This window comes from Notolabrus celidotus, chromosome 18, assembly GCF_009762535.1.
Source record: "Notolabrus celidotus isolate fNotCel1 chromosome 18, fNotCel1.pri, whole genome shotgun sequence".
Classification (NCBI taxonomy): domain Eukaryota; kingdom Metazoa; phylum Chordata; class Actinopteri; order Labriformes; family Labridae; genus Notolabrus; species Notolabrus celidotus.
The window spans coordinates 17,780,854-17,808,325 of NC_048289.1; the positions used below are offsets into that span (position 1 = coordinate 17,780,854).

General features: G+C 42.3%; 1 protein-coding gene across 1 annotated transcript in view; it reads right to left on the bottom strand.

The window, feature by feature from the left end:
- nrg3b (neuregulin 3b) overlaps positions 1-27,472 on the bottom strand; it is a 554,663-nt gene that overhangs the window by 303,626 nt on the left and 223,565 nt on the right. Inside the window, exon 7 of the mRNA XM_034708523.1 lies at positions 14,750-17,092. Within this exon, the coding sequence (XP_034564414.1) occupies positions 14,750-15,602 (853 nt within the window). The 5' untranslated portion in view covers positions 15,603-17,092. The remainder of the gene's footprint in view (positions 1-14,749; positions 17,093-27,472) is intronic.

Here is a 27,472-nt window from a genome sequence, read left to right on the forward strand (position 1 = left end):
TTTGTTTGTTATTAAGCTATTAATAGAGAACTAAGACTACTTAACAATTGTCTCACTTTCATGCTAACAAAATATGTTCAAGTATTACTGCTGGACTTTGGAGTGAGCTGTTTAGACAGGAAAGATGATGTGACAAAGAACATCCCTGTTTAGTCCACTGCTTGCTCCAGCTCCAGCTCCGGCATAAAGACAATAAATGCACAGCATGTTGGTTAGCATGCTTAGTCGTAACTTTAAGCTAGCAACACTCACGCTATAATCAACAGTTTTTGGTGCAAGTTCAGCTGGGACAAACATTATACCTTTTTGGAAATAAAAATATGGGAAATAACCGAATAGATTGGGATTAATAACAAGCAAAAAATGATGACAGCCACCTTGTACAAGGCATTGAGGGGGGCAATGGAAATTGATAGAACACACCACAGAAGAAAACATTTAAGAAAGAAATAATTGTAGACTCAGGAGTTTTGAGTTCCTCCAAGTCATAAACCATTACCAGGTAAATAATAATGACAACAAAACAGTAAGAAGTAAGGGTTCATATGACACTGTTACACAAGTTGACATTAACAATGGGCTACCTATTTAAAAAGGAATTTCAACATCATAAAAGACCATATATGATGTATTTCATTCCTTTATGATCCCTCACACAGCTTGTAATGTGTTGCTTTAAAGGATATATGGGCCACAAATATGTTTTCACAATGGTTAATGAAGGCTTTATGCAACCACTGCAGCTGTAATCCCTACAAAATGACCATATATCCAACTGAATAAAAGAGACTTCATAATACCTATATCTCAAATGGCACTGTAGTTGTGCTGCCACTAGCACTTCCTTCAACAAAATATAAAAAAGGGTATTTATTAGATTCATCACATCCCACGGAAAACGTTCCTCAAAGCTACACACAAACTCCCCCCACCTGCAGCCTCCAGCTCCTACCCTTTCCTCTCCTGGTGTTCGTTTGCAAATTGATAACGGAACCAGAGACCCTGCAGGGTCGGTAATTCAATATTGGGATCTAACAGTCTCAGATCAGATATGATGGGCTGTAATCCTCTCTGCGTTGCGACAGCCAAATGCACTACGATATCTCAGTGCCCCTTGAGCTATCAGCAAGCCACTGTGTTCTCTTCATGTGAATGAAAGAGTGAGGGGATGAATGAATGATGAAAGAATGCCTGGGTGTTTTGTAGAGTAGAGGCAGGGCAATTCAAAGTATCAGTTCCTAAGATGCAAGAAAGCTCTGTGGCAGACTTGTGGGTAAGTAGGCATGACAGCATGTGATTAAAATGAGTGAATTAGTGAGAACTCCCCCTAGCACACACACACGCATATAGCACAAACACATTACCACCACCAATGACATTCAACCCTGTCCTTAAAAGTGTTCTCTACTCTCCATTTCCTCCAATTTGAAAGATATAAAGTGGGGAAGACATGTTAGGAGACAATAATGATCCTGATGTTTACTTTCAATTAGGATTATTTCTCTCCTCAGGCTAAGAACACCTTTATTTCTCAGCAAGAATATAAGAAACTATTAACTCTGTGAGATCAAGCTTTTTTATGCACACATTAAAGGAGATGGAGATGAGTGATACTCAGAACGAATCCCATTAAAGTTTAGATCAGAATATGCAAATTATCATTGACATCTGTAGGCTTTTACTGCTAACCCCTGTACAGCAACACCAGTGCCTCCCCTTTGAAAGTGAAATGTTGCTTACTGGATCAATCGATGGATCAAATGATGAATCAATCCGTTTTTTATTAAGACATAGAGCAGGTCTAGACCATACTCTTTCTAAGATTACTAACCAAACCTCGACCCACCATGGCAAGCACCTGGCAACAGTGCAGAGGAAAAACTTTTAACAAGCAGAAACCTTTTTTGCGGAACCAAACATATTGGCGGACATCCATCTCTACATGTTTTGGCTCTTTGCTGGTGGGGTTTACCATAATGAAACATTGTCCAAACACTAGGGATGGGTACCCTTCACATTTGAACCGATACGGTACCGATACCCAGTACCCGGGAAAGAGTCAGTTCTCCGTCTCTTTATAATAACAGGTACACAACTTACTTGTTGGGCATTCACGCACACAGGAACTGTTACAAACAGGGCAGGTAGTCGGAGCGAGAGGGTCCGTCTCAACCATAGACTGTAAATAAAAACCATAGACTGTATGAAATCAACGTAATCCTCCTGCAGTTCTGCCTCGCGGTGAGTGCGTGCGCCCGTCAGCTGTAGGCTCCGTTTGGCGCGCTCCTGCGCAGATGCAGAGAGCAGAGCCGTCCACCCGATCAGTCTCTGACTTTATTACAGGGCGAATGTATAGAAACTCACCTCCTCTTCCACTCCCTCACAGTCACAGGGATGCGTTCAGGTACCGAAACATGGTACCGTTTGATTTTACGTGAGTCGGTACTCAGTAGTACCGACAGAATTCGGTCGGTACCTATAAAAGTACCGAATTCGGTACCCATCCCTACCAAACACTGACATTTTGCTAACTCTGACACTGAGCCAGTACAATATTGTTATTTGCTTTTCTATCAGAGGTACCAGGAATTTTTTGCCTTTTGTCTTCATTGCCACTGTGGCCTAAAGTTGGAAGAGTACGACCGCCCAAGCAAGGATAGACCAACTACCCTGGAACTAATGGCCCTTTTCCACTACACAGTTCCAGCTCTACTCGACTCGACTCGGTTTGGGTAACTTTTCCACCAGCCCCGATTACCGACTCACGGTGGGCGGGGTCGTCATAACACAGCTTCGCGAAACTGCTGCGCGAAACTGCGTTCACATCATTTTGAACGCGACACAAGCACAACAAATGGCGGGTTTGATTCCTGTGTTGGGCGTCACGCTCATGACTCTTCGGTGACAACATTCTCTGACCAATCAGTGGCCGGCAGTCCGTCAACGTCATCTATTAGTATCGGCTCAGCTTGCTTGGAACCAGAGCAGAGCAGGTATGAAAAACTGGTATCTGACACGAGGTACCACGCCCGTGGAAACGCAACACAAACCGAGTAAAGTCGAGTCAAGTCGAGTAGAGTAGGGCTAAGACGGTGGAAAAGGGCCATAAATGTAGACCCTGGTTTTGAGATCCTCAAAAGGTCCGTAGCACCTGGGGAAAGTTCCTGCTGTCGAAAAGCACCTGTCGATACATTACATTTAAGCTAGCATTGGAGGCCAATCTTACAACATGTATAAATAATAACTCTGAAGAAAGAAAACAAGTCGAATAGGGATCTTCAGCCTTTTCAGCTTTAGCACCAAGGGACACATAATAATGTCAAAAACCACTAGACTATTGGTGCCTTAGCCTTTACTGCACAGTAAAATCATATACCATGTTTCAGCCATTAGACCACTGAGTATGGGACATCTCAAGCACTTTATAAAAGGGAGGCTTCATCAATTATTCACACTTCCGGCCAACACACATTCCACATGTTTCCTTTCCCATACATTAATATTTCAACCCCCACCCCCCATACCTCTTCTTCTCTCTGCCACCTCCCGGTGGACATTTTGTCTACATAAATCACTCAGTGACATTAAGAAGACCTAAGATGGCTTCAGCCAGTACTTACAGTAGGCAGGCCTCTCTTCCGCCGATCTATGAGTCCCCTGACTGCTGCATGCGAGTCAAATGTCTCTCAAAAGCATCAGATACACTTCACAGGGTATTGTTTACAGCAGCAGCACAGAGTCTTACTGGTAGGCCTGCATGTGCATACAACGTAACAGACCCTGTTTGTCTTATCAGACAGAATCTGATAGTGAACCATCTAAAACTACAGAAGAGCTTACAATGAAAGAGTTCTGATAAGCTGTTTGGCATTTTCATTCGTGCGGTGAAACTTCTTTTGTGAAGAGGGAAGGACTGTTGTTCCCTGAGTCTCAGTCCCTCAGGAAACACTAAGTCTTGTGCCTTTTAGCACCGCAAACAAGCCTTGTATGCTTTAAGTTAGAAAGAGGTTAAGGTTAGGGACTGTGAATTCAACAGAAGGAGGCGGGATGTGTTCACAGCCGGAGAGGAAGTGTTGCCTAAGAGGCTCAACTCAGGGATCAAATGTCCTTCGTGTGAGGCAGGACAGCATGCAACAACAATCCAAGGCTCTGTTCTCAGATGTAACGCAAACGACTCTATCCTGTACCACTGAGTATAACCTCATTAAAAAAAACAGTTGCCAGTTCATCTTCTTTTTAATCACTTAGGGATTCATCTCTCCAAATAAATGCCACAGACCAGGCCTGAACCTTTGCAATTTTAACGTGTGCATGTGCAATGGTCACATCACAGTGCATCTCATGTCAGTCGTATGACCTGAAACACATCATGTGGTCACCACTTTCTCTTTTTCCATGATTAATCTACGTTAAACATATGCTAGGGGCGCTGGTGGCCTAGCGGTCTAAGCTCCCCACGTATAGAGTCTACAGTCCTCGTCGCAGACTCCCAGCCGGTGGACCATTTGCTCCATGTCTTCCCCCCTTCTCTCTGCTCCCCAAAAACAACAGACAAAGCGTCTGCTTGATATCACTTTAATGCAGCCCTTCACCTGAACACACAGAGAACTGACCGCTTTGCATGCAAAGTCTTTATTTGTGTGTCACATGACCGTAAAATGTAAACAAGCACACGATGCTGCTGCCATCACAGATTCCCCTGCATAGACTTGATCAAGCAAGATGGATTTTAAGGGCCACAAATGGTTTTAAGCATATTTGAAACATCATCCAAAATGATTAATTATATGTAAATAAGTCCATTACATTTATATGTAAAATTTATGAAGTAACATGTCGCTCCTGCAGTACTCTCTCCTCCTTTTTTCTCTCTACCTGTAGTCTCTACCTCTTCATGTGGGAGTCTGAGGACTGGACACAGTGAGGTAAAGTAGGAGAAAGGAAAACCATTGCAGTATTAGTTTTTTTTTCAACACTGTGTGCAGCCCTGGAATAGAAATTCTCAGGCATATACCTTTAGAGGTAAAAAGAGGTATATAAAATGTGTAACATCACACAACTCATAGATAACCTTGACTGATTTACATAGCCCAGTGATTCAGTTCTGTATGGGATACATCATGCAGAAGGTGCTGTGACAGGATTGAAGAGCAATACTTGAAAATTCAAATATGGATAATACCTTGAGGGCAATCTGCATAAAAATGAGAACGATAACAATGGAAGTGGTAGAATGGGGGTTTGAGATATGGGATATGTCTGGCCAAGGCTCTTTCACTCCACTGTGATGGGTGTATGCCTTTACCTCGCAGCTGGATCCTTACCTCTGGAGCATGCTCTTATGGTTTTTGACAGGCTTTGCCCCAAATAAGATCTTTTTTCTTCCTTTGTATCCAACATACCCTATTTCTGTCCCTCTGCTCTCTCTCTCTCCCCCCCCCCCCCCCCCCCCCCCTCGTCTCTCTCTGCTCGTCTTCACAGGGCTCTTTCTCTCCCTCTTCCGTATTGATTGTGTTAGGTTCAATGGCAATGGAAAGGGCATGAGATCAATTCCCGCAAAATTTCAGGCATTCGCCTGCTGTCACTCTTGGATAATTTGTCCGCAGGCTCACCCCGCTGAATGCACTGATGTATTCTGCTTTGTAATTGGTGCCCATCAGTGTCAAGTGTCTCTGCTGGCTAGATGTTTCAGGCAAACACCGCAGAATGCTGCATATTCATTAATTTGCATGTGCAAAATGTATGCAAACATCACTTACTGTCCCATGAATCTAAGCTATGCCAACATTTAAAGACAGTTCATGTTTTTTAAAGGAAAATGTCAGATTCATTTATATTAGCTAATTGTAAAAGAACCAAGGGTCTTTCTTTTGGGGTTGTATATGTATATTTTTTGCATAATGGAAACGCTAATGGAAGCCAGCCGGCTCACGCTGTCAGAAGAATTACATGCTGCAGTATGTCTGAGGGCATGGTTTTGCTAATGCCTCCCCCAGCAATGCTAATATGAATAATTTCTATTTTTGGTATTGTAACATTCATGCAAGCACTCCATGGATACTGAAATAACTCCCCATTCATTTTAAATAATTAAGCTTCCCTAAAACCACTTAAATGAGAATCTGATTAGCAGTGACCACCATGGACGGACAATTTTGCATTTGCATTGCAGCTGCGTTAAACAGGTTTTTCCTCAGAGGTAGATCATATTCATTGCATATGACAGCCCCAAGCACTGAGCTCCACTGCTGCCGAAAAAGCATTACTCAATGTATTAACATCAAATTGCACCATCACAGTACTCTTCTGAGACTTACAATAAGTCACACGCTGAGCCGAGAACAGTTTGGGTTCAAATGTTCCTCAGCTGATGCATGAGAGCTCTCTTTCCAACCAGGAAGATATGTGTAAAAATCGTTGCAGCTGCTCTTACACACTGTGCAGTAGCAGCCCTGCTCGGGCCAGCCTCGACGAACAAGCAGAGCGTGTCTCAGGAGAGACAGAGGGGCCTCAGAGGAAGCCCGGCAAATCTGAGCCTGACCTCCCCAGAGAGAGAGAGGGGAGAGAGAGAGAGACAGAGAGAGATGGAGAGAGAGAAACCGGATTTCTATCTTTGTTTTTAATCCCCCTTACACGCTCTGCTCGTTCTACAGTAGTACTTTGTGCCAGCTTCATGTATAGTGAGGAACAAACAAAGCAAAAAAAAAAAAAAGGAACAGGAGCGTGTCAGGAAAAAACATCAATTTCTGTTCCTTTTTTCCTGGTGACATCAGAGAAAACGGTTATCTCTGTTGCTTTCCTGTGTGCTCCTTTCTGAAAGAATATAATCAGCTGGGGCACAAATCTGACTTTACAGCTGCATGATGCTAGCCAGAAACTCTGACTGAAAGGCTATTTCATTAGCTTCCCAGTGTTCAGTTTGACATTTGCCTCTTGTTAAGCTGTTTTCTGTCTTGCCTGTACCAATCATTGCAAGCCTAGTATCAACTGTGAATCTACATTAGCAGTGGCTAACAGAATGTCAGCTATCACAAACTAAACAAGGTCTTTAGCGCTGACATATTTGACAAGACAAAAGAGTTGTAAAATAATAGAAAGGCTATGGGATCCATTTTCACTAAGTTTGAAGAAATGTGGAGGGTTGTCCCTCTAGAGTTTGTTTGCAGGGTGCGCCAGCTGAACATGTTGATGTATTCTGCTTTGAAACGTTTGCCCATCAGTGTCAAGTGCTGTGAGCTCGCTGTTCAGCGCAAACTCTACAGAATGTTACTGTTGCTATAATCTACATGTGTAGAAATGTACACACACATCATTTACTGACTGATAAATCTCAGCTAAGCCACTACTAAAATAAAAGTTTTGACTAACTGTATACTTCTAATGCTAAATTGTGGCTAAAATGCTATCTGGATATCAAACCATTCAGTATCACATTAACTTTGTTTTAAGCTTTTTAATTTTTATAATCATGCTGTAACCAAGCATTTTAACCTGGGTATCACCCATGTAATAGCACTGGCTGACAGTCGATAGCTTTAGCAAGCTGGTAAAAGTCATTACTGCTAGTTGGAAATTCTGACTGAAATGCCATTTTGTCAGCAAGTTTGGGACTAGCCTGTTTAGACATTTAATTTTTTGAACCATGCCCTACTCCAGTGTTTTTCAACCTTCTTTGAGCCAAGGCATATTTCTTAAAGTAAAAAAATATGGAGTCACAAAAATGAAACATTTAGTGTCTCAATTCATGAATCTATTTATCTGAGAGATGGACTTTGGCTACTTCTCTAACTGCGTCAGGGCAAAGCATCTCATTTACAATGGCTTTTGCAGGTAGTATTAATGTCTCTGCCACAGTGTGTGGCCTTTTTTTGATTTGGCTACGAGTTCAGCTACTAAGTAGCTAGCTTTGAGAGCTCTCGCATACACCGTTGTAGTTTTTCTCAAAAAAGTTGCCTTTACCACCACATATATTACGCTCTTCATCCAGGTTAGAATTTATCCAGGGCCCAGTTTGGAATTTTAATTTTTCCATCGCTGTTATACGCCTACATCTTGTCACATACACCTCTCGCGTGCATCATTAATTCTACTGTCTTAAATTAACAAGGTAATTAGTGTGCTTTATTGCCACCCAGTGGGTGGGTAGCGCAGGTCTATACCTATCTTATTCAGTCTATGGTCAGTACATGGACATGGAGTACTAAATTACTCAGCCAGTGACTACACTGCAGGCACAGATGCACTACATGGCAAATTGTTTGCAGTATATGAATAATTATTTTTTTTTTGACTAATTAAGTGAAATTTGAAAATGTCCCACGGCACACCTGACAATCTGTCACGGCACACTAGTGTTGCACGGCACAGTGATTGAAAATCACTCAACACTTTAACCTTAGTTTCTATAAGGTATTAACAGTGGCTAACAAATGTTAGCTTAAACATGCTATCAAAAGTCTTAAGTGCTAGCTGGAATTTCAGATTTTAACATTTTGTGTGCAGATTTGATATTAGCCACTTGTTCAGCTATTATTTGTTTGGTAGGGACTTTATCTGAAATGCCAAGACTGAATCAATAATAAGCCATGGTTAACAGATATTAGCTCAAACATGCTAATTGGAGTCTCCTTTTCTTTCTAAATAATTTCAAAGGAGACAATAGTGGGGAAAGAAAAAAAACATTACTCTTCTGCTTCTGTTCATCCATTTGCACCAGTGGTTCCAAGATGTAGGACTCTAGCTATTAAAATCCTCTAAATCCATTTTCTTTGGTGCAAAAGGAGCCAACTGGTAAATTAAACCCATGGGGAGAGCAGCAGCAACACTTTTTCATCTGTTTTAAATGCCTTCAGTGCACAGCTGTTCTGATTTAATGGCCGTTGTTTCAGTCAGTTGATTTACAGATGCCTTGATAGCTGTGTCTGGCTCTCTAACAGATGACTTGCTTAAAAATGAGTCTCACCTGTAACGACACTAACTGGTTCTGTTGTTCCCCAACTGTGGAAACAGCCACTGATTTAAGTGAAGGACAACACCAGACCTTTGAGTCCCTTGACAAAAATTATAATGTGACTGGTGATTCACGAGTCTGGAATCAGGCTAGAGAGATGTGCATGGAATCACAACCACGCTTCACTAAGGAAGATTTCTTACAACTGCAAGGGGAGTGGAGTGGGACCTGAGCCAAAGCAGCCATGGTTTCCCAACAGGCTTTCATTGTGCTCTGCTCCCCTCGCCTGCTATTTCCCTACTCTTGAGCCAATGGGCCTTGTATGAAGAGAGTGGTGTGGGATACATGATCGTCTCAGATAAAGAAAAAAACTATGATAGATTCATGAGATTATGGGCGCACACATGCTTCTTTGTGTTCGCAAGTGTGCCAGTTTTTCCATGTTTGCCCATATGCTCATGAATGCGAGCCGAGGAGCTAAAGCGTAAAGGGAGATAGAAAGCACAAAAGCAAAGCAAAAATAGACAGAGGAATACAATGGCATGGAAAGAGGACAAAATAAGCATGAAGAAAAAAGGAGAGCGAGGGAGAAAGAGGGGATAAAGGATACAAAAAAGGATAAGGTAAAATATGTCATTGTCCCCAATGGACAGAGGTTGTCTCGATCTTCACCAAACAGCTGAAGCAATGAAATAGGTTGAGTGGGGGGGGAAATCATGTTGCTGCCTCCTACATGCGGCACAGATTATCTGAAACCTGAGAACGTGTAGAATAACAGCATCAGCACACAACTTAAAATAAAATATGAGATCACTTAGCTGTGGGTAAAGACGAATGCACCTGAGGCCGTATTTTACTGAACGTTTCATCATCACCAGAGACATTTCCTCCGTACAATAGCACATTAAATATGCAGCATTGCATAACCCTGTAATACTGTTACAGTAAGCTAATACAGCCAAGCTTGAGATGAGACTTTATTCCCCAAAAAACTCTGGAGAAAAAGCATCATAAAAGGCAGTTTTGCCCTTAAGAATACTGTGTTGGTATTGTGCATGTGATATTGCACATAAATGTTTTACACATGGGCCTTTGTGAATAAATATAAACTGCACAGGGCCAGTGTGAATAAAAGTAATATACTGTGAAGAAATTGCTTCAATATTCTTACCAACAGCAGAACTGTTTAGACTAAGCAGAGGGTGGAATGACATGCTACAATAACAGGAAGCTGTTTAAGACAGAGCTAATAAAGAACACAGACTGGTGATCCACTTTGAACAATAACACTTCAGCTTCGGCATTTATAATTCTTCTCAACTACTGGAAGTGGTCTTTTTATTGTTTTCATACAAACCAATGAATTTACAAAAAGAGCTATCCCACCTAATCATGAAATAACACATAAAATTGGGAAACTCATAAATACAAAAGGAAAACACAATCAGTGATGACTTTGGTTAATTAGAGAGATCACTCAATGGTTGCAGTGTTCTTCAAAACTCATGCACGATTGAAAGGTGCTGCGCATTCAGCAAGAAATCTGACGGTTGTCAAACGCTTGATCAACGAGAAACGATTTCAGCCTGATTTCTATCACAGATGTCTGATAACACGAAGATCCTGAGCTGTGACAACACAGCTTTTAAAGACAGCCCTCAGCATCTTCAACCACATGTAAAAACTTCACTTCCACAGCACGTGAGTGGACTGAGGTCACACACTACAGTCTCCCACTGTCAGATGACATTAAAGCTCAGATATTGAAAACATCAAAACATCACGTTATAGACATTCCAATATGGCTTCAATATTCCCCAACTTTCCACACAAACTGGGCTTCAAGATCAGCTGAATGTAGATTAAAGACCTTTTAATGAAAGAAAGGTCAATTACCAAATTGAAATCAGTAACTACTAGGGGTGAGTATTGCCATGAACCTCAGAATACGATACGCATCACGATACTTGGGTCACGATACAATAGTATCACGATATATCATGATATCACAATATTGGGATATATTGTGATATTTTACACAGTAAATTAAGAAAAAAATAGAGTTGGTGTAAATGTAAATCACACAATATTACTCAAAATTGACAGGACAAATTAAGTCAAAACTATTTGATTGAAAACAACTTTTCCACTTTATTAATTTTGAAATACTGAAGTTGTATTTGAGTTCCAACTCGGCTAAAATGTGAATTTTTATTATTACAAAAATATCGATATTAAGAGCTGAAATATCTATATCATATTGGAGGTCAACGTATCGAGATATATTGCTGTATTGATATTTTTACACATCTCTAGTAACTACATGATGTGATTTTTTAAAAGCTTAATCACACCTGTGAGTGAATACTTGTTTACGTGTATTAACTTGAATTTACAGCTGAGCACAAGCCACTTTGCTGTTTCCTTTATACAATTGATCTTTTTGACATTTTCAACACCAAGAAATTTCAAAAATCCTAAGTTTATGGCCTTCAGCTTCAGTAAAACTCAACAAAAAAACACAGAGCTGACTGCAGCAACTTCAACACACAACCAGTCTGAAGCCGACCTCAGGGTGATCAACACCCTTTGCACATTTGTACTAGCTAAAAGATGGCCATCACTTCTGTGAGGTGTCTGTTAAAGTGGCAGTACTTTGACTTTGTAATACAGTAATGGTCTTTCACAAAAAAGTAGCAACCAGGTGCAAATATATCAGTTACACTGACATCATCTGAATGGTAACCATAGGGCTTTGATGATGCTTGTTGCCATGGAGACGCTTTTGGCAAACACAAAGGGGTCTGAGAATTTGAAGTTTGGATTGGTTCCTCTGTATTGTTGGTTCAGAAGATTTAAAGAAAGGTTGTTTTTTCAAGACTTGGTTTCACTGAAATATAACTGATCTATTTTTCCTTTACAATCTAAAAACCACTGGGTATAGCGAACATGTGTTTTGGATGCCACCTGTAGCCTAACACGTATTTTCCCTAATGCAGGGATAAAGATTTCACAAGTGGGGCAAAATGTCAGCCCACCCTGCCTGATGTCAACACAGACATGAAGACTTATCAGCAACATCTGTTGGGCGGATAACATTTTCTCCCTCTCTTTTGCGTACGCACTTGATAGTATAGTGAATCAGATAAGCATTGTGGCTTACAAGTAAGGGTAAAAAAAAGCATGTATGACCCTATGGGAAGTAGAACAAAGGAAGACAAGATAACACCTAACACTGTTTCCATGGGTACCATTAAAGCATAGTATGCCGTAGCTTTCGAAGGCAGTGTCCTTTTACAGCATACAGTACAAACAGATGTGTCCTGATGTTCACACAGGGGGGCCGCCCGGTTTGGCAGCTTTCAGCTGTTTGGCAGCTCTGCTGTGTGACGTCATTGCCTCTGGAGTAATAGTTTGTACTATAAGAGGAGTCTGAATGAAACAGTCCTGTGTGTGGACATTTCTGCACTGTACCATTGAAATTCAGTTCTATTAGGTGAATTCAAGCTCAGTATATAACAATGACAGATGATTTCAACCAACATATGCTTTGATAATAAATATCTTGTATATATTTTGTAAAATATTTAGTTTGAGGTAAAGAGGGAGAAAATTGTCGCTAGATTGACACATCAAGTGTGGTTAACAAGAACAACTGTCCTGAGAAAAATGTTCATTAAATTTATTTAAAAGCATGGATGTAATGAATGACACTTCCAATAGGTGCATTTAGACCAAGAGTTCCGGGGTCTGAACTAAAAGGTTCCTGTGCCCCCGTTGTTGTCTGCGTTTCGACCACCGGCTGAGGTCCCGGGTAGATTGAGCAAATCAGGCCAGTGACGTATGGAGAAAAAAAATTATATTAAATAATATTTTTAAAAAACTAAACTAGTTTGCAATCTCAGGAACTCCCTCTGTGTTTCAACAACTGTGTAAACTCCACAAACACTGTTATGTTCAACTGAAAGTCCAAGGACCTTTGAAAAGTACTACCCCCCAAGCAGGGGCTTTTCTGGGGAGAGATTATCTACCCCTGAACTAAATTTAGACCCTGGTTCCTCCGGTTGAAACGCACGTAGTTCAAGGGTAAAGTCCCTAGTTCCTGGGTAAAGTTCCTGTGGTGGAAAAAACGCCTAATGTGACACCATTAAAGCTCCTGTGAGGAACTTGTGTGTGGCCAATTTGGCACCTCCTTGTGGACCTAGCAACACCTCTTATCTCTTTGCTGATCTTGTTGAGTGCATGGATAGTATCCTTGCTTTCTTTTAATAACCCTTGAATCTTTGCAGTGTTTCTGCACTGTGCTGCCAACCACCATGTTGACACCTACCCAGCATCAGCAGTTTTAGGCTTTAAGAATCCTCTTTCTTATGGTCTCATCTGCTTTCATAGCTCTTAAAGATGCACCAATATTAATTTGATTCCATTTCATGACAAGTTAAAAACTTCTCAAAGTAGCTTTAATGTGATACTTTGTCCAATTTGTTGATTATGCATAGATATATCTACGGAAATCATGGTAATAAGTGGCTACAAATAGACCATGAGCCAAAAGTAAGTTTTAAATCAAAGCTGCCAATTAAATCCCATGTTCCAACAGAATTTATTAAACTAAGAGTGCCTGGAGTGAAAGAAAGAAAAAAACTTCTACACAGTCAGTGCTCATGATTTGACTTGCATCCTGCCCCACCCACGTCTGGAAAAAAATACCATGTGATGTTAAAAACATGTCCCATGTGGTATGAATAATCAGGAAGCTTTCCTTCTTTCTACAATGCTAAATATGCAAAATTCACTGCTCCCCTGCTTTATACCCTCTATCTCCCCGAAGCCTTTCCCTCAGTTAGCCCACTCCATCTGCCATCTCTCTTCCTCACTTCTCCCTGCTCCCACTCCACTCTTCATTCCCCTGCTTTGTTGTGCTTCCTGCATTCTCTCTTCCTTCCCTCGCCCGTCCTCTTCAGCTTTCTGTTGTTTTTCAAAGTATGGCTCCCTCTTTTTCTCCATTTCCAGCCTCATCTAAATCCACTTGTCCTCCGCAACCCTACTCTCATCTCTGTTTCCATTTATTTCCCCCCTCTGAGCCTCCTCAGTATCTCCCTGCAGTGTGAAAGCCGTACCTGCGACACTCCGCTCCCAGATATCCTCTCATCTAAATGAGATGTGTGGCCCTGCTATATCTGATTCCTCTAGACAGGAGGTGAGAGCTAACCTTTCTCCCACTTTGACACCTCACCAGCTCCTGCTATTTGTTTTCATAAAACAAATATGCCGTCCTTAGTCACAGCAGCCATCACAAAGCTTTAACATCCCAACTCGGGCAGACAAAACAAAATAAATTCTTTTGGATGGAACCCGGCCATAAATGGTGTTCAAACCAGCGAGTGAGAGAAAACCTCCTCGGAGGTAAGATTCATATCGGATTAATGCACAAGTGAAAGATAAAGACGAGAGGGGTGAAAATACTGAGAATATCCCCTGATATCAGTCTGTACTAATGAATATGATTAATGTTAAGCTGCTGGAGTATCCACTTTCCATGTGGATATAAAAGGAAATAATTTATATTCTGAGACCATGAGTCATATCAAAGCATATTGGACATAAGAATTTTTTTTATTCTTTTTACCCATGGATACAAGTCTACGTGAGAACTTCCTGCTGTAGTGACATACCATTATTGCTGCTGTAAAGGCCCTGAAAAGAGCTCTTGTCGAACACTCATCTGAAGTTCTGCAGATAACCTCACACAGCTGCACTCACTCAAAGCTCCACACACCCAAAAAAAAGTGAACTTACGTGTTCGGAAGCGGTGGTGTGGGCGTGTGGCCGGGCCCTTGTTGCCTGGTCGAGCGTGATTCCAGCGTGATGTAGGCTTGACCGGGACTGCCGGCTGGGAGGGGGTGGGCTGCACCTTGACGGTGATCTTCACAGTAGCCGTAGTAGTCGTGGTGGAGGCTGTGGTGGTGAAGGAAGAAGAAGTCTGTCCTGGCTTTGAGTTGGCAGCTCCATTACGTCCATTACTGGCGCTGCCTCCTTTCCTGACAGTGCTGCGAGGGGTGACCTCTTTAACACTAGGTGGTGGGGTGAGTCTGGTGGCGCGAGTGGTAGTGGAGGTGGTCACCACAGTCCCAGTAATGCGGGTGCCAACACGGTTGTGAAGGTGTGGTGCGCGGTTTCCATCTCCATTGGCAGAGCTTCCATTGGCTGAGTGGTTCGCTGGTGGACCCGATCGAGTTCTCGGTGCAGGGGCGGTACCATCCGCAGCTAGTGGTGTGGTAGTGGACACCATGGCTGTGGTGGAGGCAGCTGAAGTCGTGGTGGCGGTAGGAATGTCGGGCCCCTTGGGCATGGCACTGGGTTTGGAGAGGAATATAGGGTCCTGTCCGATGCTACCTTTAGGATCCACCAAATCAGTGGGGACATAGTCTTGGACTGAACCCACCACAATCCATTTCAGCAGCATGAGACTAAGTCCCAGTCCTACAAAGCCCATCACTAGGGGTACTGCACACAGCCAAGTCTGCTGGCGCGGCCACACAGCGCAGGGGCCACAGCGCAAAGGGCCTGGGGCTCTGGGAGATGCTTGTTCAGCCCCTGGTTCCTCTAGCGTCATGGGTGCTAGAGGGGTAGCACCTGAGCGGTCACTCATCCTGACAGCTTTTTTTTTGTCTCGGGGTGTTTCAAGGGTCAGACTGGGGGCCAAATATTACTCAGGCATGTACAAGAAAGGGGGCATGGTGTGGAAGAAGTGCTGGGCATCTTAAGGAAGTGCCCACGCAATACCTAGCATTTAAACATCTACGTGCACGAACATGAAGTATAAACACAATCACCGAGCAGACGCAATCACTCAGACTCACGTACAGCTAATTAAATACTGGCACTGTTCTCAAAAGCATTCACAAGCAATATAACCCACACTCCCTCTGGCGGACAACACACCAAACGCACACACACACACACACACACACACACACACAGACACAGAGACGCTCACAAACACACACACACAGACACACACACAAATATGCACTAAAGTCTACACACTTCCACACCAGCACACAGGTTATGGACAGGTGAGAGAGCGAAGCGAGGGGGCGCCTCACTGTAGTTCAGCGCTAACGAAGCGGTGATAAATCCCAGGATGCTTCACTCCCTTGTTAAAAAAGCCGACGTTAAAAAAACCGAGAAGGATATCGATCCGCTTCAGGCTGGAGCTGTAAATCCATGTGTGTGCGTGCGTGCGTACATCAACAATCCAGGCTACGGCAGCACCCCTCTCCACTCTCATTTGGCTGATTTTCGGCCGCATAAGGTCCTTAAAACACAAACCACGACTGTTCCTGAATTCCTTTAGGCTTCATTTGAGTTATTTTTTACCTCTTTTGCATGCACCAGGGAGCTCTCCCTTCTCTCTTGCAGGTGTCTACTTCAAGTTTGCCTGTAATAGCGCCCAGTTTGGCGTGCCCGGCCAACCTTATGGTTGCTCCAGCTGCCGGTAATCCAGAGGGGGGAAAGCCACCGAAACTGTTCCGAGACAGGGCAGAAGAAATCTGATGTGATCTGCCAATGAGTCGGGGGTGGTATCCGGGATAGCGGGCTAAATCCAAGTGATCCGGGTCCAATCCCTCACGCCGACCACCCCAGTCTGATTCTCCCGGAGTGACAGCGGTGTGTCTCCGGGGCTGTCTGCTTGTAGTCCGACACTGTTAGAGGATAAATCCGGGAGAGGGGGGAAAAGAAGAAGCATTTACGATTCGTTTACCTTCGCTGCATTCCCACAGTGGTGCAAGCAGCAAAGAGAGAGGATGGAGGGAAGGAAGGAGGGAGGGGGCTGCTGCTGCTCTGAAAAAAATGATGCGGCGGCTGTTCTTGGAGGCTGCAGACAGAGAGAGAGGGAGAGAGAGAGAGAGAGAGAGAGAGGAAGAGAGGATGGAGGGAGGTGAAGAGGAGGATGAGGAGGAGGGAGGGGAGGACGCTTGCTCAATCCGCGGTGAGTGATGTGGGTTTCACGGCTCCTAACCCATCCGGCGCTCTCTCCTCTGGTTCACCGCCGCCCTCAATACTCTGAAGTGACGACTACAGTGACTGCCCCATCTCTATTCCTCCCAAGACTCCACGGGTGGAGGTGCTGACTCCCTTATCAGCCCCAAAAGAAAGGAAAGAAAGACATAAAAGATTATAGGTGGAAAAAGGTAGGGAGAAAAGAGAGATGCGTGTTGGCTAAGCTCTGCAGCAGATGCAGATAGGAGGCAGAGAGAGAGAGAGGGAGGGAGGAGGCGGCAGCAACAGAAGCGCACGCCGCACACACTTTTACGCGCGCACACACACACGGCGTACAGAGGAGAGGCGCTGCCATAGACACACCCCAGGGAGCGGTGAGATAGAAGGAGGCAGGCAGGGAGGGAGGGAGGGAGACTATGAGAGGAGAAGGAGGTGGATGAGGAGGAGGAGAAGGGAGGGAGAAAGGGAGGGAGGGAGGCGCCACCCCGATGGCTTCCACCGGCGGCACACAAGAGCAAACAAACCAACACCTGGCTCATAATTTATGGGCGAGTTAGAGCACTACTTCAGCCTGATACTCCAGCGGGCAGTGGATGAATCCCTTATTTTACTGTTCACAGGGGACAGCACAGCCAAATATAGTTTTATGGGCAGGGCAACTTATTGATATTAGAATATGAGTGAAAAATACACTCAAGATAGAGTGTAAGCAAGCCAGATTATATCCATAAAACGCCTGCAATGTAGAATCAATGCACTTGAGATATGGGTCCAATGCTCACACGGTTAAATCACTGTATAAAACAATGGGATTTTATGGATCGCAATGTTAGACTATCTTAGTTTAAAACAATTTTCCTGGAGAGTCTCTTGCATAAATAAGCATTCACCCCCTTTGGATTTTTTTTTCAGTGTTGCAACCTGGAATTCAAATAGACCCATTACGGCCATTTACTGTTTGATTAACAAACAAGATCAGACATCTGTTGGATGCACAAGTGTTAACCTGGAGGCAAATGTTGGCAGATGATCCAAGTGAGGGGATTTCACAGCAAAGCACTCAAAGCTCTAAGTAGGAAAGGAAAATGAAGGGCGACTCTAAGGGCCCATGACTGACAGGGGCCCTAAGACATATGGAATATTTACAGTAGTGAAGTGATGGGGCACAATTTGGTATTTTTGTATGGGGCCCAAAATCCCTGGCAGTGCCCCTGACTTTAACTATTTTAATTTGTGAAAGACAATGTATTCTACTACCACTCACTTCAGAATGATGAACTTTTTATTAAATTTCATTTTTCGGGCTTTTATGCCTTTATTAATAGGGGCGAGTCCATGGAGTGGGTTGGAGTGGCCATGGTCCCCCCCTTTAAATGTAATAGGCCACCCAAGTAGCTTTTTTTTGTATTTCAGCTCATTTCTTTTGTTGGTACTATAAAACTGACTTTGGACAACAAATTATTTTTGAGTCCTTAACTATTTAAAAAGGATGTTAATGCTGCAACTCTGTGTTTACTTTTTGAAGCTAAAACATATAAATAACATATTTTGGGTACTTACATGTTAGTAAAATATTAATGGTGAAGGTAGAATGGGAAAACAAATGCTATTTATGCATATGTGTGAACACATGCTTCATACCACACTAGCAAAAGTCAGTGACCCAGTTTGGCTACCCCGGTGAAAAAAAGTCTGGCTCCACTCCTGGGCAAAGGGCCGTATGTTTGAACTGAACTCAGACCGCCTGCTTTATGACTATAGCTTGGGTCATGGGACACGTAATTTAAACACTGAGCTTAATCTGCACCCCAAACTTGTGGATTGTGTTGGATTCATGCAACTTCAACAATATCCTGTTGTAGCATAAAAAGCATCAAAACAAGGCAAAAGTAAAAGGTCTTGACAGGGGCATTGTATGAGGGGAAGAGGGGTCGACAAGGACAGGGGCCATGATTGACAGGGGTCCTAAACAAGGGGCAATGTCATTCATTTGCATGGGTCCCAAAATCCCTAGCAGTGCCCTGGGCCTTGAAAGCTTATGCAAGGCACTGCAGCAAGGTACCTTTCAAATCTAAATCAATAAGAGTTTGAGGATGTAAAATGAATGCCTGTCCTGTTCTATATTTAAAGCTCCTGTGAGGAATTTTGGACAGGACGATACCTCTTATACCTAAATTGTGTTTTCTGACAAAATAAATCTCCTCATGCTTTCTCAGTCAAATGTTTCACTCATGCTAAATATTTATTTTGCTGTTGACAACTTTCTGCACACACATTCAAATACATCAGGACTGTTCCATTCCTTATCTGACTTCCCATTTTCCTTAATTAATATTTAATATCTGTTTGTACTTGCATGAATCAGAAAAGCAGCTATGTTTTGGTGGTTAAGAGTGGTAATCAGCCACCTTTGACAAGTCTCTCCTATTGTCCCTAAGCAGCACTGAATGCAGAATCTTTCTGGGTGAAGAAGTAAGAACAGAATTAGAATCTGTTGGTGTAATTCATTCACTGGAACTTGAAGAAAACATGTGATGTTACACTCTTAAAGGATATGCTTTTTTAGAACATGATTAATTCCTCTAATCTAGGCTAATAGTCAAGCTCAAGAAAAAAAATCACCATGCAAATTAATTGGAATTAAACAATCCTTAAAAAATGGTGTGCACTTCTGTGTTTGAGGATGAAACAAAGTAGCAGAGAGTTGGGGGGAAAACAGGTAAGAAAGAAGGAAACAAAAAAGAAGAGTTAGATATATTATACCACTGCATTACATAGTTTAATACACAAAACCCTGCAGTCACACCTACAAAACCCCAAACAACATCATTCATTAGTGTCTAAGCTGCTTGTAGCTCACGGCAAAAAATTAGATCAATTTTCAAACTCGTCACATTCCCTAAACGACTCTGAAATTATGCCGTTTGGAATGCATTGTTCTCACAATAACAATTTGCATCACCCTGAGGTTGGTTCCTCAATTGATTTTCATAAATAACAGAAAATGACTGACACAATTGCAGCACTCTGACGTCTCCATCTTTCTGTGTAGTTCACATTTTTCATTAGCGGCCTGCTAATGCCTGCGATGAGTCTGGCGGCTTTGTTTACTGTTTTAGGAGAGTAGAGAGGTAATGTCCCGCTCTGAAGACGCCTTTGAACTTGACAGGCTGTCGACAGCCAAACCCCCCCAGGAATTCACTCTGCTCTTTTTACCCCTCACAAGTATTTGAAACTTTTCTAAGGACTTCCAGTGGGGTACTCTAAACACTGAAAATGAGTTTTTAATTGTGTAACATCTTTTATTGAAGGGGGAGAGAATGGATGGTTTTTGTGAAGTTTTTCTCTTGAATCAAAAATTTTTCTTGATGAAGAACTAAAAAGAATGGACATTTCCCATCCAGTAGCGAAACATTTCCACATTGTTGTGTTTGGTTCTTGGCATGTCAAATCATGTCAAGTCAAGCTTTATTTATAAAGCACATTTAAAAACAACCCCAGTTGACCAAAGTGCTGTACAGTTATTTAGATACAATATAATCATACACAAATATAATTATATATAAAAACAATAAAAGAATAGTAAGAGCTCAATTTAGGAAATAAAAAGAGAAAACAAAAGTTTAAAAAAAAGCGAAGGATTCTTGGTTAGCTGGGACTGAACACCAAGGAGAAAAGATGGGTTTTCAGTGGTGATTTAAAGTGCTCAACAGACTGTGCAGCTCTAATCTGGAAAGGTAGGCTGTTCCACAGCTTTGGGACCGCCACTGAGAAGGCTCTGTCCTTACGAGTAGAGAGTCTGGACCGAGGTACTGCCAGGAGCAGCTGGTTTGATGACCTAAGTGCTCTGGAAGTACTGTGAGGCTGTACAAGATCTGATAGATAAGACTGTGACAGACAATTTAAACACTTAAAAACAATTAATAAAACCTTGAACTGGATCCTAAAGTTAACAGGCAACCAGTGCAAAGATGCAAGGACTGGACTGATGTGATCACGCCGTTTCTTACCAGTCAGCAAGCGGGCGGCTGCATTTTGGACTACCTGTAGACGGCACAATGCTGACTGTTGTATGTTGTTAGAAAGAACACATAACTTGTCAGTTCTGAACAAGTACTGTGATTGGACAAGAGGCATTCCATAAGTGCTGATATACACTATAACAGCACTGAGACATTCAACTGGAGGTACAACTCCGCTTCAGGTGTTTTGAATACCGTTAGTTATTATAAAAGCAGATGAGATTTTTCTAGATTGAATGAAATGATAAATCAAACATACACTAAAGCATCTATCAACAGACTCTTATTCCACTGGCTGCAAACAATAGAAAAGTAGCTGGTCTGATGGAACTTGTATATCTTTGAGTTATTTTGAAACAGCCCATATAAGTAGGTGTTTGCAGAGTCAAATGTATAACTTATTACACAAAAATAGCCTGCCACTTGTGGAGATGTTGTGTAATAGAAATATCAGACTCGTAATGTGCTGTTGTACTGAATATCAGCACGCCTGTAACCTGAACCAATCACAGCCGTGCTGATATTCAGTACAACAGCACTCCTGTGATATTGCCAAAATATACACCCTTGACTAATAACAATTAGTGCGACGATTTGATGACGTAGTGGACAGAAATCGATGGCATCACTAGTCGGAAGTGAATTAAAAATCAACGAGTGGTTGGTGATATCATGCTTTCATGCTGTGTACAGATATAAGATCGCCTTCTGGAGTTGAAGTGCTGAGGAGTGAAACATCCTGCGTCCTTTCTTCAACACAGCAACCAGGATGCAATGGGTAAACAAAACATAGCAAAATAAATTACAGAGAAATGAGACATCTCACGTCCATTTTATCTCTGCAGAGTATAGCACATGCACAACAGCAAATGGTAGGTGAACAGTAATGTGTGAGCATTTGAGAAGAAGCACGGTGACATTCCACCTTATGGACCAAAGTTAGAGCCATACTGCGTGAGTTTTACATTTTCAGTCTCTCACCTTATAATCTTTACCTTACTGTGTCTCTGTCTCTCCTCATCTCTTTCCCTTCCTCCACGAAACAGTGGAGTGAACATTTACCACGCTGCACATTAAAACGAAATCATTCGTCTTACATGATTTCAGATTTGTAACATAGGAATGATATGAAGCTCTTGGTAATACTCTCTATTATTACACATTGTGGTATTTTGGTCCTGTAAATAATGTGGTCAGTGACCTTAATAGTTGACCACAGGGCTCTCAATTCCTGAGTGAGGTTAGGGGACTTAACTTCCGTGGTCCGGAGGGAGCCATTAAGGTCAGGGCCCTTGATGAATGTCCACTGGAGTCGGTTAAAGTTCATCTCTTCACTATCTCACTTATCTTAGTCCTGGAGGGTTGTCACTGGAACACGATATCATTTCATCTGGTCCAATCCCCTGGGTGTCTCCCGGTGCAGGGATATTTATGGCTTCGTGGAGTGTTGGGGAGCTGCAGGAGTGGCCATTGTGTCAGTTATCCTGTAAAAAATACGTCCATGGGGCCCTCCCATGGTCTGCTTTCAACTCCATGGCTGTCATCTGTGCTTCCTGATCATGATCAAGCTCTTTGGTAAGTAATGCATGTTTTTTCACTCTCAGCACCCTCTCTTTGAATCCACTATCATCCCGGCTCTGCAGTAAAAAAAGCCGACATTTTGGAACATGCATATCAAAAAAGGTGCAGGCCTGTGGTTTTTGCTCACCTTCCTCACTTTGTTGAAATAAGCAAGGGCTGTATTGATTATTACCCCTGCATAATATCAAGAATCAATGTCTTCTCCTGCTGCTGCTGTCTGCATTTGGGCTCTCCTGGGAGCCACTATTTACCAGTGGTGATCTGCAAAACTCCCCAGGACTACACATCTGGGGGAATGAAACATCACTCCTGCTGTCAATAGAAATTTGGCCCTTTTCTTTTCTCAACAGCATAGCAAATAGCAAATTTTGTTTTTGTGTTCTTAGACATCAGTCAGGCATATACAGACAGGAACATGTGGCCCGCCACTGGACAAACTTCTAGATGACTTCTCTTTGTACAGATAAAAATAGTTCAGTAGTTAGTCGGTTCTCCATAGCTGATGGCTCTTTTGCTATCCTTTTTCTGTGAGGTCAGACTCATTATTATGTTATTGTCAAGCACTTGTCCTCTCACAAAGCAGCACTCCTTATGGCCTTCATTGGCATGGTATTCCTACAGGACGTCATTGCATTGCTGGCCCTTTGTCCATCTTTTTACCGGACTTTCTTTTTCCTGCAGCTGTTGCTTCTTTTTGCCCCCTTGACCTTTCACTATCAGTTAAATGAGAAAATAGTGAGGGAATACGAGCTGAAACTGCATGAACTGCACTCTCAACTGCATGAAATCTACTCACTTGGAAATCCCAGCTCTTGTGGGATCAATGCACTTGCAAAATACCCTGCAGGTCGTGTTCACAGGGGAAGTCTAAGTTGGACTGTCATATAGGTTACCTGCCAGAGCAGAACCTGGATGTCTTGTTAGGCAGTACAATGACTCCAACAGAGGGGCCAGAGCTACTCTGTTAAACTCCAAAACCTAACACTCTTTCAGAGACCAGAGTGACTTACAATAGCACTTGAGTATACAGTAGGTGTGCCATAGTACACACTGTTTTGGGGAAATAACCATATACTCAGTCTCCAAAGGGAGTTTTGCCTACTCAGAATGTAAGGTAACAAAATAACTTCTACCTGTATCAATAAATGAATACAGAGTTTGGAACTCACTCAGTATTAAGTGACAAAGTTGGGCTTGATTTAAGCAGACCTGCTGAATGTAAGCTCATGAATGCTAAAGAGACAACTTGAGGGTATCAGGGTTGCTAGATACTGTATGCCCAGGTACCCAGACTCTCAGAGGACTCAGTGCTTGTTAGCCTGCTGGCCTGTGGATAGAACCACTGCTGCCTTAAAAGTTTGATGATTCTTACTTTTAAAGTTTGGTGGAGAGAAAACTTTTAGTGCCTGTTGGCTTTTAAATTTGAATATTTTTATCATCTCCAGCTGACAGTGGTATCTGTTGCGATCATGACACAACATAGAGTTGGAAATTTAATTTTTACTCTAAATTCATCCACATGTAAAATAAACATAATTGTATCAGTGATTTCTATTGATAACAGATACCGGGGCACTGTTGGCCTAGCGGTCATATCTAGAGGCTATAACCTTCGTCGCAGAGGTCGCAGGTTCGATTCCTCTCCCCCACTCTCTACTCCGCACATGTCCTGTCTCACTTCAGTTGTCCTATCCATCAAAGGTGAAAATGCCCAAAAATATAACTTGAAAAAAAGAAGCTATATACTAATTACCCTTCAGCTTATTGTTTTGGGGACATAATAATGCATATATTTCCACTCTTAATAACTTCATGGCCCAATACTTCATAATCTGTAAACTTGATAATTTTGGAAGGCCACACTTGAATCTCTAAACACGCTTGCACTTTTATAGTCTAGTGTTTGTTTATTTTGATTAGATAGCAGAGCAATCTAGTATTTAAATCATGCTCTTAGCTTCATCATGTCTAGAGTTTTCAATTTGCATATAAAGAAGCTCAAAAGAAGCACCATAAATTGGGGGGGAGGAAGAATGTAATATTGCAAAAATAAAGCATCAACCCTGGACTAAAGCAGCAAAGTTGGCTTTATGATCGCACTTAAAATAAAAAAAGTTGAATTGAAATGGATTTGGGGAATAAATATTATCTTCATAAAGCATGTTAAAAAGTTTCCTCTTTAACTATTATTAAGGAAATGGTGGCAGACTAAAATATTAGACTAGTGTTGGGACACGAGACATTTTTTATATGCTTTATGGCAACCATCTGGACAATTAGTGCTATAACTTGCAATTTGTAATGCAGCAAACTGATAATATGTTGTAACAGACACAAAGACAAAATAATAAACATTTCTTTTAACACTTTTCATCTGCTTCTTAACCCTCCTTAAAAAGCCAAAGGGCAAAATACATCATGAACGCTGCATAATAAAAGGCACAATCCAGTGCACTGTCCATGGTGCTGGATCAGGAACAACTTGGTGCCTTTATGGGTTTGCCACTTATGGAGCCAGGAGGGAACTTGCCCTTTCTACTGCATTAGTTTTTTGCTAATCAGAAATAAAAGGCCATTTGTAGACTCTCAGTTTTTGCCTGAAGTCTTTGGAGCAACAAAAATAACAAATAAAGATTTACAGGAATTTCAAATCAACAAAAGGAGCACATGCTCTTTTGCAAACCTATCCCATCATGCCCTCATCCCAATATTTTATGCTCTACTGACAATTTAAATAACATATCCCATTGTTCCAAATGTTCCCCAAGAACCAAGCATGTGGATACATGGGGATAGATGGGCAACGAGGAGTTATCAAGTGGGCAACTCTCTCTCCAGTGTTTCATCAGGTTAGGCACATGACACCTCACTGAGGCTCAACAGTTAGCTCTAGTGTCCTGGAGACTCTCCCTTTAATGCTAGCTCTCACCCTCCATCATACCCCCAAACCAAAATAGAAAAGAAAAGAACAGAGAGAGTAGTGTGCAAGGAAATGTTAGAAGAAGGACAAGGTAGACAGAGCCAGGGCAATGTCCTATTTGGGCTAAGACTCCACTGCCAGGTTAGGCTGTAAACTCTACCTCCCTATTTCCATGAGATAAGATAGCAGGGAAGTGAGAGAGACAGAGAAAGAGTGTAAAGAGATGTTGGAGAGAGGAGAGATAGAGCAAAGCAAGGGCAAGACGCCTGTTTGTGCTAGGACTCACATACAGGCTCTACCCTCTACCTCACCTCGCTCCTCCTTTTTCAGGAGGATAGAGAGGAGAGGCAGGATAAACTACAAAAGAGAGAGTGTCATAGAAGGCAGAGCCAGGTTAAGGAGCCTATTTGGGCCAGGACTCACCCCTTCCAGGTTAGGCTGCATACTAATTCTCCCTTCAATGAGGTTAGAGATGTGAGAGAAGAGAGGGAAAACAAAGAAAAGGGTATGCTCACTTTCCCCCTTATTTCCCAGATTAAGAATGGGAGATAGGTTAAAGAAGAGAGAGAAAACTGAGAAAAGAGTGAGTAGAGATATTGAGCAAAAGGACATGTAAGACAAAGCAAGGGCAAGAGGAATGTTTAGGCTTTGGTGCCTACGCCAGGTCAGGCTGTATGCTCTACCTCCCCTTACTCCCAAATTTATCTGACGGAAGATGGGTTAAAGAAGAGAGAGAAAAGAGAGAAAAGAGTAAGTAGAGATATTTAGAAAGAGGACATGTAAGACAAAGCAAGGGCAAGAGGAGTGTTTGGCCTACGCCAGGTCAGGCTGTATGCTCTACCTCCCCTTACTCCCACATGTTTATGAGGGCAGAGTGGTGAGAAGAGAGAGAAAATGAGAGAAGAGTGTGTTGAGAGATGTTAAAAAGAGGACAGTTATGGCAAAGCTATGGAACGAAGACTATTTGGGCTGGGACGCCTAAGCCGTGTTACGCTGTATGCTCTACCTCCCTTTACCCCTCCCATTTTTATGAGGGAAGAGTGGTGAGAAGAGAGAAAAAACAGAGAGAAGCGTGAGTAGAGATATTAGGAAGAGGACAAGGAAGGCAAAGTCATGGCAAAGAGACTGTTTGGGCAAGGATTCCCACTCAAGGTTAGACTGTATGCTCTACCTCCCCCTCCTTTTCCACTTTAATGAGAGAAGATTCAGAGGAGAGAGCTAACGAAGATAAGAGTTTGTGGAGAGATTTTAGAGAGAGGACAGATAAAGCAAAGCCAGGGTATTATATATACCTGATGTTACCATTATTTTTTTAGATTTTTAGATTTTCTTTCAACTCAAAGACAAATGAATAGTGGGGCGCTGGTGGCCTAGCGGTCTAAGCACCCCACATGCAGAGGCTACAGTCCTCGTTGCAGGGGTCGCCGGTTCAGTTCCCGGCCTCGACCATTTCCTGCATGTCTTCCCCCGCTCTCTGCTCCCCACGTTTCCTGTCTCTCTTCAGCTGCCCTGTCAAATGGAGGCAAGAAGCCCAAAAACATAACTATAAGACAAATTATTAGTCTAGACACATAACCTCCCGAGCACACACACTGACATCCCAAATTGTAACTACAACTTTGTCCAGTGTAAGAAGAGAATGGTGCTACATGGGTTGTAGTTATTTTTGCAAGAGTGTAACAAGACTCCATCATTCAAAGCAAAAGGAAGAGTTAGAGAAATTAGTCAGAGCTGATGCCAATTTGGAGTTTTCAAAGAAGAGAGTGACTAACAAAAGTCACTCCTAATGGCAGCCTCCATTATATTACACGCACCCTGAAGTATTTTTCTTAATTATACTAATTATATCACAATTTAATGATGCATGAATGTTTTCATATAGTGATTAAAAACAACATCAACATCATCATGCCACCATAATAACAATAATAGTACTGCTTAAGGCACCAGAGTTCTTTATAAATGCATTTGAGAAAGTTTGTCATGAGCCAT